A 12,218-nucleotide genomic window follows, 5' to 3' on the forward strand; every position below is an offset into this window, starting at 1 on the left:
TGAGCTGCTTTTTTTTGAGTTTGTGCCTGTTCTTCTACACCTTCTCTCCTCCTAGTACGACTATCAAGCCAGAGCCAAATGCATTCACAAAGTGTGGGCAAGTCTCCTCAAGACCATGGTTGTTGGTTTGGTTGGGTGTTTGGTTTTGGTTTCTTTTGGATTGTTTTTTGGTTTGGTTTTTTCTTTTTTCTTTTTTTAGTGGTTGTTCCTATTGCCTTTTTTTTTTTTTTTTGGTTGGTTGGTTGGTTTTTTGGTTTGGTTTGCCTTTTTTTTTAAAGTGTTGGTTGGTTGATTTGTGCTGGTTGAGATTTGCTCTTTTCAGACGGGAGGGAGAAGTGCCAATACAATCAAAGGCTCCTCCAACACTAATGCATTCACTGGCAGTACATCGGATGGGTCCCTACCTGTGACTGCACGTTGGCTCCAACCTGGGCCCCTTGGTAAGAATCCCCATTGAGAGACTGCACGCTCATGAACAAGTCTCCAGAGTTTGACATGTTAAAAGAACTGGAAGAACCTGGAAAGGAAAGAGTGAGGCACCTGAATCACAGAAAGGAAAAAGATCCACCCCATGACTCTCAGCCAAGAGGAAGGAACAACATGCAAAGCAACCACAAAAACAAAAACACACAGTCAGGTTAGTAGTATGAAGAACAGAGCAAGCAAAAAAAAAAAGGATGCACTCTTGAGGTTATTCAAAGCCACATGTTGTTACAGCTCAATGCCAAGAACATTCTTCAACAGCTCCTCAGCTGGAGGAAGAATTCTTCATGCTTTTGACTGAGACAAACAAAATACAGCCTGGAGGACTCGGACAGCATCAGCATCCTTCAGACAGCTCTGAAGGATCCCAGTTGTTGGAGGTGTCCACCCAGCAGACTGTACTAGAGACCAGAACTACCCAGACAAGCCCTGCTATCAAGAGCAGAAGCCTTTGCAGCAGGTGAACCAAGCCCATGCTGAGAAGCTCAGACAGGGTGGGTAATTCTAGCCCGAACTGCTCCCTGCAGGGTGAGACATCCAGAGCCCATCCAGCCCCACAGCTGGAGCTTTGGCTGAGCCACGTGGGGCTCTATGAGGGAGTTCTGCATGGGGTTTGCCTTCAGGACATCAGGAACCCATCAATGCTGGGAACTGCAGAGCACCAGGAGAAAAGGCTCATAAAAATATGAAGGCATCTCGGTTAAACTCCCAGTGCCCATCACGCTGGCAAAAGTCTTTCATTGTGAGAGAAGACAAGGGTGTCACAGCCCTCCTGGGCCAGCTGCCCCAGAAGAACAAGCTCTGGAAGCAAATTCCCCACTGCATGCACCAGTCGCCGGTGTTACACTAAAAAACTGTAACAGTGAAGACAACTGGGTGGGATCAGGAGAAAAAAAATCATAAATGAAAAGAGAAAATAAATCCCGCCTTTGCAGAAATAAAAGTTTTATGCCTCCAGCTTCAAGAGATATCTGAGCACCTCCTCAACCACTCAACAGAAGAAACAAACCCATCATGTAACTGTAAGGCAGGGAAGGCAGCAAGGGGGTTAAAAATAAATAAAAAGGTTTTATGGGATTATTTCAGAATTTATCGTGCAGATCAGCGCGTTAAGTGTGAGACAGCTCAACGTGCAAGGTTTAGTTATACATGACGTTAGCCTTGGAAAGGAGAGACTTCAGGGGCCCAGGTCAGCTATGCTCTCAGCTCCAGTCCCAAATATACTCTCATCATCTACACTGCCATTTCCAGCTTGGAACACTGGCAACCACAGTCCTGGTGGAATTGCCCAACTATGGCTCATGTGCACGCTCTGAGAAATGCCTGGCAATCCCCCTCCCTTTGCTGGACAGGGAGGAAGCAGGGACAGACCCCAGCTGCACCCTGGAGGTGGACCAGGAAGGCTCCTCTGAAGGAAGCCACCTCTGACAGAGGTCAGGGAGCAGGTGGGAGGGCTATGCTGGAGACTTTATATTCACTACATTCTCTGCTGCTCTCTCAGTGACCACCAGCTCTTTTGTCAGTTCTCAGAATCCAAGGAAAGCAGAAACATCACTGCTAAATACAACACCCAAGACAGTCAAGAGAAAGACTCATCTTGAGCACAGTGAGTCTTGGATCAGGACCCTCCCACTGGAGCTCTGTGAAGCCAGGAATAGCTCATTGTCTGTGCTCACTGTCAACCTGCCCAACCTGTTCCAGAGAGCAATCCCACAGCGCTGCGTAAAATAACCGGGACTAGTCAGGAGGCAGCTGTAACCATCACCTCCTCTGCTCAGCTGGCAAAGGGCTCCTGTCACTTCCCAACCTCTCAGGTTACTTGCCACTTTGAAGGCAAAAAGCCTAGAGAAATGAGCTGGCAGACTGGGGCCAGCCCACCCTGACAGTGCTCAACTTTAAGCGTGAAGATGGGCACGTTTCACACACACAAAGATGCTTCCGACCCCGTTTTCTGCTGCTGAGAACCAAAAGACTCTGCAGCTACCACTCTCAAGAGGCAGAGAATATTTCCCTCCTCTTTTGAGGTGAGCAGAAATCTTTGAGATCACACAAATAATCAGTGGCAGAGCTGGAGAGAGGACTCTGGAATCCCTAAGCACCTGGCATGGCACTGCCATCACTCTGCCCCCAGCTGAGCAACATTTCATCCCACCTTCCCCTACCAAAAGAAAATTACAACAACAATAACAAATAAAAATGCCATAAACTTAACTGATATTTTATTGAAACTTAACAAACCTGGCCATAAAATTGAGACTGGGAGGGAGGAAATAAAAATAAACAAACAGCCACAAACTCTAGTTCTGAAGAGCGACGGTGTCTTGGAAATCATGAGGAGCGCTGGAAATGTCACTTACAAGATATACACTGCTATTGGCAAGGGGTGTTTTTACAATATATGTGCATATCTAAACAGTAAATATGTCTTGCTGCTGATGTGGATGCAGAGATAAATATGCGCATAGCAATGGCCCCCATGTATGGATGCATTTGGATCAGAGCTGTAATTGCAGAGCCCTCTGCACTGCCACGCTGCTGCTGCTGCTTCAGCACTCACTGTCTCTGCACTCACCACGCCCCAAATCACAGCAGCCCAAAGCCTGAGACACAGCTAAGAGGGGCTGATGCACCCAGCTGGGAGAGGGGGCAGCAGAGTGAAGAGCCTTGAAAATTTAGACTGGGATATCCTCCACAGAGATAAGATCCAGGAATACAACTCAAGTCTCCTTCCACCAGAGGAGGCCCCACTGTAAATCTAACCTGTTCCTCTGAAAGGATCCTTTCCTGAATGCACGAGAGGCTTTTTGAGTGGTTGTAATTTGGTCTGGGGTTCCTCAGGAATTGAGAGGTTGTAAATGAGAGAAGCTCATCTTTGAGCTTCTCAATCCCAATTTTCCATTGCTCTTCACATTTTTGAAAATGTGAGCCCAGGAGGAAAGCGCTCTGATCTTGGTGTGGAAGTCCCTGGAATTATTGTGGGTAGATAAAAAAGTCTATCAGAAAACCCATGGTTACAGCAGCATGAAAGAGTGTTTCATCTTCAGCATCCAGACATCTTTTTAACACCAAGACTTATCCCCACTATTCCTTGGTGTTGAGTTTCTATCAGCACCAGCTTTAGAAAGAGTGCTGGAAATGTCTGAGCAAACTCTGGCAGTCAAATCTTGCCCTGGGTGAAAGCCTACATCAAAACAACACCTTCTAAGAGATTTCTTCCACCCCTAACACCTCTGATGAGCAAAGCCCACCTCAATTTTGCCTCCATTTCAAAAGTCTTCACAAACTTGACCATTGGTATCTTTTGAATCACTTTTTCAGCTCTTCAGAGAGCTTCTCTGATGTCTTCTGTGTTCTGACAGTCTCAATTTCTACCGCCAATTCTCCAGGACCTCTAGTGAGTACTTTTCTCTAAAGTATCTGACAATTCAAATGGTACCACAAATAAACAAACAGGGTAATGGTGTTCAGTGGAGCTGAAATCAATCCATCCTCATCTGCTGCCTCATTCCACCTACCACCACCAAGAGAGATCCAGCTGAACCTCTGAAGTGACTTTGGTCATGTCTACAAGACTCCTAGATGAAGTCAACAGTAATGACACACGTGCATTGAGAGCACAAGATTTATGCCTCCTGTGACTTTTTGTGGTGTCTTTACTGTGGCCAAAATGAGGGAAGAATGTGGTGATGGACTGTGTAGCTCCTTAGCTGGACAAAGCCGCAGTGCAGGTCCAAAAGCCAGGGATGATCCAGCAGGACATTTGTTCTTTTTCACTTGCCAAACATTGAGGACAGTGAAGGCATGACCAGAACAGTCTCTGCTGAAGCGGAGTCCTCTCCAGTGGTGTGTTCTGGACACAAATGGAGGAGGGCAGAGAAGACACCTGTGCCTGATGAAGTACATTTCCAAGCAGCAGCTTCACAAGAAGATTTTTACAAAACAAAAGGATGAGCAGGTAAAAAAACCAGCTCAGGACAATTTTGGCTGCTCTGCATTCAAGATTTCACTGGATGCCATCACCTGTGCGTGGCCCTTGAGGACTCTAGCTGGCAAAAGGCTCTGCCCACATAAAACAGCTTTCATTTGCCATGTGGTTTTTGTGCTGAGATTGTCCAGGAAATCAAAGTGAGGATGGGGAGTTGTTAGCCCAAATGAGCCAGACTTCTCAGCTTATTTGAACATCTGGCCGATAAAGCCCAGCCGCGCGATTCCGGATGAAAAGGTGTTTGACATTCAGGCCTGGGTGACTGAGGATGGGGGACCCTGCTCTCAACCTGCCAGATGGCCAGACAGATGCAATCCTTGCCCTTGTCAATGTGTGGCCAATCTCTTTGACTGACTGTAGCCATTCACTGATCTCCAGTAACATGGACATCAATGAGAGAACAGATGGGCCTGCGTGGCCACAGCAGAAATGAATTTAGCTCCTGTCCCAGGTCCCACTGCTTCCAGTTCCACCTCCTCTTCCAACATCACAGCCCTCCAGGGACTGCACTGCTGGTCATTTCTTTCTCATGACCTGTCCTCCGATTACTTTCTTTCCACAGGATCTATAATGTATTTAAACCAGGAAGTCCTACAAATTCCCAGGAAGTCCTATCTTTGTTCAGGCTACTTCCTCATCAAAATCTCAGCCAAGGATCTGGGAACATAAAGAAGTCCACAGTGTAAAAGGAGAAGCATTGGCCATCTTCACCTCTTCATCAGCTTCCATGATCCTCACTGGAGAATTCAGCACATCTGATGGCTCATTGTCCTGGACACAATTGTCCCAGTCTTTCTCAGACAGGTATTTCAGACCTAGCATGTGCAGGTTTGCTTCTTGCTGCTAGGACCTACAGGACAACTTGAAGCAGGGGAGATCACACGATGTCCTCAGGACGTGTCTTTGTCCCAAAATGTGACCATGCAGCTGAGCTGTTACATCTGCATGGTTCAGCTGGGAGGATCTCCACTGTCAGGAGATAAAAATCCCACACAATTCCAGCTGTCTTCTCCAGAGAGGACCTACAAGGGCACCCAAACCCACCACCTCTGCAAGCTGACCCGGAGCACCTGGGGCCTCCCCACTGCTCTGCCACTGCTGCAGCATTACAGGCAGGGTGTGGGACCTGGGCCAGGTGAGGAACACTTTATCTCTAAGCAGAAGAAGGATCTCTGTGGCCTGCAAGCTCCACTTTACTGCTTTAGCACCGCTGACACTTCAGGCACGCGAAAAGAGGTCAATGACTCCAGACTGCAGACAAGTGAGCCACAAAGAGGACCCAGGAGCTCAGGTTTTCCCTGTTAATAACAGGACTGTTTGTCCTTTCTTGAAAGAGCAGTGTTATCCAGGGATTATCTCAGCTGTTTACTGCAGGGCACTGGCCAATTTATCTCTGAAACAACCACGTTACTGCCTGTGGGGAAGGCGAGGAAACAGCCTTGCTCTGGAGCACTATTTAACCAGTCAGGCACTGAGGAAATGCTTTCTCTCCTATGTGCAGCCCAGATCCAAACCCACTCAGGCAATCTGAAGCTGTTCCCTTGCTATTCCAGAGCTTTGGATCTGACTCCAGCTGAAGAAAGAGGAAAAGAAGGAAAGCTGCATCTCTTTGGTCCAGACTGACGTGGGCTGCAGGACAGCATCACAGGCAGCAGGCTTCTCCCTCCACACACACAATTCTGCCCTCTCCAGCCTTTTCTACAGGGGTGCTAACATCAGGAAAGCCCACCTGCACAGGTATTTTGTGTGAGCTCTTTGGAAAGAATGACATTTTTGAAAATGCAGTTAAATCTTCAATGGTTGAGAGAACGGGAACAAAAATCCCTAAACCAAAAAGAAACAAACAAAACTCCAGCAAACTGTCTCTGCAGAGCTCTGCTGCATCCACCTAAGCCCTCAGAGCACCTGAGCCAGAGCAGACAGCCCTGGGTGAGGAAGAGGTGGGAGAGACTGTCCCAGCCAGAGACTCACGTCACTGCTTCCTCCCTTTGTTTGACCCCCGGCTCTCAAACCCTCCAGAGCCAGGGGTGTTTCTGGAGTGTGATTCCTCTGATACCTGCAGAAGCAGGGTTGTGCTCACTACAGAAGCATGTCCTGATGGCAGCCAGCATCTGCATGGCCTGTGTAACATCCTGCTGCCCACCATCCTCTTTGCTCCCTTCCTGCCTCTCTGATAACACCAAGCATCACATCCCCATGGAAGGGCACCGTGAGCAAACACTCAGCTCAAAGGCTCAAGAGTGGCACATTCCCACTTTCCCTCCCACCCCTAAAAAGAAAACACAGATATTTGCATGGATTACAAAGTGTATGGCACCCATGAAGTTATTTTTCCCCCTCTCCTTCTAAACAAATCCCAGTTTTCCATTGCTCTTGGATGCGCAGCCCCTGATCGTTTTTGGGTTGGCCAACCTTGCAGCAGGCAGCAGGCATGAACTGAGCATCATTCTCTAGCAGAGGAGTTGAAATCTGGGCAAAGTGCTCTGTGCCTTTGACTCTCAAAACAAACAAATGGAAACCACAGCAAATGGGAAGGAAGAGGGGAAGGGGAAGGGAACGACCCATGAATTTCTCTGGATTGCACTGACACAAAGGGAAAATAAAATTCACACAGAGCACACTCTTGCAGGTGATCCAGACACTGTCATGTAAGCAATCAAAAGAGATAACCACAACAGAAAGAAAATCAAAGGATAAAAATTTACCCAAAACAAGCCCCACAATGGCATGAGCTAGGACATCTCAGAAATGCTGTGGTTTGTCCATTAGGATCACTCATGCTTTCAGCCCCAGTGAAATAAAATCATTACACAATAACTTTTCGAGTACTCTTTTTCTCCCCCAAAGAGCAAGCAATCCCAGCCATGGTTTGTGGACCACTTTTCTGGTTTGTGTTCACCATCCATGCATATAACCCCCACCACAGCACCACCAGTCACAAGGTATGATCACATCCTTTTTTCCAACAAAAAACAGAACACGGAAGGGGAAGAGTGAAAAAAAGGAGAAAATAGGGAGAAGAAAGCAAAGAAAATAAAGTATCCCCCCCAAAAATCCACCGAACCAAACCCATTTCCCTCTTTTGTTTTTTTTTTTAAGACCACAAAAGTGAGCAAACCAGACCCAGAGAATAAAAGCTGAAACAACCAAAAGGAGAAAACAAGAGAGAGACTAGAGGGAGAGGGGAGAACAAACAAAAAACCGAACACTGACAACCCAAAAATAAAAGAAAAATCAAAACTAACCAGCTGAATTGGGAGTTGAGGGTGAGTTAGCCTGGCTTCCATGGGCTGACACGTTGGTAGCCGTGACAGCTGTTTTGGCAGCATAAATATTGGCTTCCTCTTGAAATTTACCTATGTTCTTCTTGTACCGGATTCTCTTATTTCCAAACCAGTTTGATACCTAGAGTGAGTTCAAGAGAAGACAAGGACAAGTTAAGGTTTCAGTTCTGCCAAGTGCAAACCTGGGTGAGGAAGGTGGATTGGGTCATGTTAAGCAGTGCAGATTCTTTCCCCCCTCAGTTTTCCTAGCACCTTCCACTCGTGTGTGCCACACCAAACCCAGGAAAGGTGATGGGAGCCCCTTGGGAGCACTGGCTTTGTGTGGGTGTAGCTGGTTCTGCTATAGATGGGGATGCTCCACAGGAACCACCAGACCCACCCCACAAAAATCTTAAGATGGATTCAAAAAACCATGACAAAGTCAAATGACCCCAAAGCTGCACAATTTGAGAACAGGTGCATGTCATTTTCATTTGCCTCCTCCTCAGTATCCCTTTGATGGGATAGATGCCCTGATTGATCAGAGATTTGACTGGGGCCTGGCTGACACACAGAATTGCTTCAGTATCAGCAAAGCTCTCTTTTGATCCATCTGAGGGAAATCAGGGCACAAAGCCAGAAGTGGATGCTCTTCGTCCAACTGAGCTTGGCTTTGCAAGGTTTAGCATGAGCCAGGAACTTCAGGGGAAGGATGGAGAAGGAGCACAGGACTTCTCCTAAAACCTAACTTTGGCCCCAGGAAAGAAGTGTGTGCCTTGGGAAGGGGTGGAATATGTTTCCACTGTGTTTGCTCAGAGACATGCTGATGATATTCCTGTTCACTCGTGGGCACTATCTCACACTGAGCTATTTCAGACACGGGAAAGATTCAACCCCACAGCTTGAGAAGCAGCTCTCAGCTTCTTCAACAGCACTGAACACAGAGAATCAGGGTAATGTCTTCCTATGTGTGCAGATGTCTAAGCAGAAGACAACTTCCAGCCACTCCTGACTTTCTTTGAGAAAGCTTATCAGGATAAAGGGAATGGGCAAATGAGGAGGATGCTGCAGCTCCCCTGAAAAGTTCCAACACTCCTAGATTGCTTGGAGCTGCAATTTTGAGCTAGCAAGACCAACCCCTTTGGTGAGATTCCAAGGGCATTCTCCCTTTACTTGCTGATGAGCAAGTACATCAGTGCTCCCTCTTCCAAATAAACCAAACAAGAGCCAAAGACACAGAATACAATAATGGATGTTCATCCTTTGAAGCCCATGATTTCTTCCTTATCTCAGGGAAAGCTTAGGCTTGGTGCTGATAACTGAAACCCATAAGCTTTTATTCCTGTGCTTTCCATCTGCAGTGCTTATAAGAGCATCCAGCAGCTTCCACACAGAAGTGGCTTCAGCCACCAATTTAATGGCTACTGAGCTACAGGTATCCAACCCTGCAGAGCAGGAAAGAGAAAATATAACCTGCAGAGACTCAGATCAGCACCCAGCCCAGATCTGGGAGCAAACATTTGGATGGCACCACCAGGAGCTGGTGCTGTTGGCAAGGAACTCCATTCCACCTCTCGGTCCAGCTTTGTCACTAATGACAATGTGCTCCTTCACGATCTTCCCACATGGACATCTCCTCATGACTGCTCTTCCCATCCTGGGTGAATTCTGAGCACCACAGGGCAGGAGGTTGGAATATCCAGCCACCACAACCTATTTGCATTTTAAAATCTGTGAAGCACCTGCCTAATCTGGTCAGACTCCAAGGTCAGATCAAGCCTGCTCAGGACTTGCACACCTTCATGGGATCCCTGTGTTCCCACTTAGTCCCAGCAGAACCAGACCTGAATCTGTGCTTGTTTCTGCCTTACTTGGGGACCTGTGTTCCCACTTGGTCTCAGCAAAACCAGAGCTGGATGTGTGTTTGTTTCTGCCTTACTTGGATGAAGGGAGACAGGCACAAAGCAGCCTTGATACAGCACGCTCAAAACCCCCTCCTAAGGGCAGCACTTCTCCTGGGCATTTTGTCTTTGCAAAGGAGAAGTTGTAAGTGTGAACAGATAAATTAGAAGTGAGAGGGGAAGCACTGGGACAGCTGGAGCTTTACTTAGGCCAATATGTGCTGTCTCCTGTAGGTAACTCTGGGAAGAAGCAACGTTTGGGTCTTCCAGCCCAGGGGAGGCAACTGGAGTCACTCAGCAGGCACTCAGCACGGTGATGACACCTTCCCCTGGATGCTGCTGCTCCTGCTGAAGGCAGACACGCTCCCACAAGGACACCAGATGCTGCTGCTGTCTGCAGTTTACTCAAGTGACGAGCAGGCACGTGCCTGGGGCTGGGAAGCAGCCCAAGGCAGGGAATGCCACGGGAGCCTAGAGGGACTGCTAAGCTCATGTGAGGACAAGCCTACCACAGGCCACAAAGACTGGCTCTCAATCACACAGCCTGCTCCAAAAAGAGAGGAAATAGAGAAGGGCAGGCCTGAGCAATGTATGGCTGAACGTTTCAAGGGCTGGCTGTGCTCCTCACAAATCACAGCAGCTCCCAGGTCAAAGCTCCACACTCCAGGAACTATGTGGCTTCCTTGAACATATGGAAATAATTCATTTTGTTGTTAATAACCATCATGTTCTGAGGGATGTGCAAGTCAGGGAGATGTCATGATCTGCAGCACAAGGGTCATGACTGAGAGAAATGACCCTGAGAAATCCCACCCTCACTGAGCACAAACTTTACCTGCTGCACCCAGATCCTTCCCACCTGGACTTGTCCATTCTATCTTATGAAGCAAAACCTGCACAACTCTTCCTGATGCTTTTAATCCCCTGAAGAAAGGATTTTCAGAACAAGCTCTTCTTGCAGGCCAGGCCAGCCACTAATTCCTTGAGGAGACTTCGCCCCTCTGGGTGCTGCCACATCATTTCTGGGTTGTCACACCTTGGCTGCACACACATCTCCATGGAGCCTTCATACCTCCAAAATCCACCCTCAGACTTTCCTTTTCCATCCATGGGTCCAATCTGCAAGTGCCATCTCCACTCCTACCCACTCTCACTAACCTGCACTAAACTGATTTAATGATTAAATGCTCAACACTGGACATAGCTGACTGGTCTGAGGTCTGGAATTCCCTTCCCCATGCTGAGGTTTCCCACTGGTCCAAACTTTGAGCTCTCTCACCTGTGAGACTGTGATGCCACATTTCTTGGCTAGCTCTTCTTTGGCTTCCTCACTGGGATAAGGGTTGCTGAGATGGGAATAGAAATACTCATTCAGGATTTCCGTGGCTTGCTTGTTGAAGTTTCGTCTCTTCCGCCTTCATGTGAAGAAAGAGTGGGAAACAGAAGGAAAAGGAAAGGGAATGAGCACCAGAGATCCAAAAATAGAAAGCAATTTTAGATACTCTTGAGTTTCCCACTTTCCTCCCTCCCCTCTGTGCTTGCATGGAGTGCAAGACTCGTGGCCAGAAGTTTCTGATCTGCCCCTTGCTGGTCACCGCTCTCTCAGCACCTCTCAAAGCAAGCAAGTCTCCATCTCAAATTTATCACTGTGTCCTCCAGCTCACAGCAGAGTCTAAAAACTGGCATGCAGCTCCTCCACCTGGGAAGGTGACTCCTGACACCTGGCTGTCGTGACCACAGACAGTGCTACTCTGCAAAGCTCTGTGCTGAGGAAGCAGAGCTGGATATATCCTTGGGGAAGTCTGTTCCATTCACACCTAGGCATTATTACCTGTCTGCCATCTCTTTCCTTGTACCCCTGGTGCAGCTGCCTCTCCTCCCCATTGCAAGCTACAGCCCAAGCTGCAGTCTGCACCTAACCAGCTTGGGAAATAAAATAATTTTACAGCAATTTGAAAATCTGGGACAATAAAAACAGTGGGAAAAGAATGGGAATCTAGGGGGGACAGGATGGCCTGGAGGCTAAACTTTCATCCCTAAGTGAAGTGCATGTTTTCACCACAGAGGTTTGTTGCAATATGCCACAGGATTTCCTTCTGCCACAGCAGAACCAGGATGTGCAATTCTCAAGGTACAGCTGGGAGCCTCACCCATGGATGGTTTGAACTGCAGTGCCCTCCCCTGCTGAGCCACAAACCACTAAGGGATAAAGAATTCACAGAATTCCCAGAATGACTGGGTTGGAAGAGACCTGCAAGAGCATCAAGTCCAACCCATGCCCTAACACCTCAACTAAACCCTGGCAAAAAAGAAGGGAAAAAACTCCTCTGGCTCAATATCCCAGACTGCAAGGCAAGATGTATTCTATTTGCCATCTGGATGGCAGTTGTCTTCTATTAAGTGGGCAGTTTTCCTTATCTCTTCCACACCCACTCCTCCCTCTGGGGAGGGGGGAACATCTGCTGATAACAGCTACTGACTGTCACTGCATGGCTGATAAGAACTACAGCATCCCATTGGGAGATGTGAGCCCAGAGGGAGGAGCCAAGCATTCCTAACTGGATATAATCTGGAGATTCTGGAACA

The 12,218-nt window shown here is 47.7% G+C and overlaps 1 protein-coding gene across 2 annotated transcripts in view; it reads right to left on the reverse strand.

Annotated features, from left to right (window-relative positions):
• The window catches only part of PBX1 (PBX homeobox 1), a 132,348-nt gene that overhangs the window by 11,374 nt on the left and 108,756 nt on the right, over positions 1-12,218 (reverse strand). The window contains exons 5-7 of one of the 2 annotated variants that reach the window (XM_036387589.2): positions 10,912-11,047; positions 7,714-7,873; positions 405-517 (exon numbers count right to left, since the gene is read on the reverse strand). In XM_036387589.2, coding sequence (XP_036243482.1) covers positions 405-517; positions 7,714-7,873; positions 10,912-11,047 — 409 coding nt within the window. The remainder of the gene's footprint in view (positions 1-404; positions 518-7,713; positions 7,874-10,911; positions 11,048-12,218) is intronic. The other variant, XM_036387590.2, reaches the window with a different exon arrangement.

The sequence above is a fragment of the Molothrus ater genome, chromosome 9, assembly GCF_012460135.2.
Source record: "Molothrus ater isolate BHLD 08-10-18 breed brown headed cowbird chromosome 9, BPBGC_Mater_1.1, whole genome shotgun sequence".
Lineage (NCBI taxonomy): Eukaryota > Metazoa > Chordata > Aves > Passeriformes > Icteridae > Molothrus > Molothrus ater.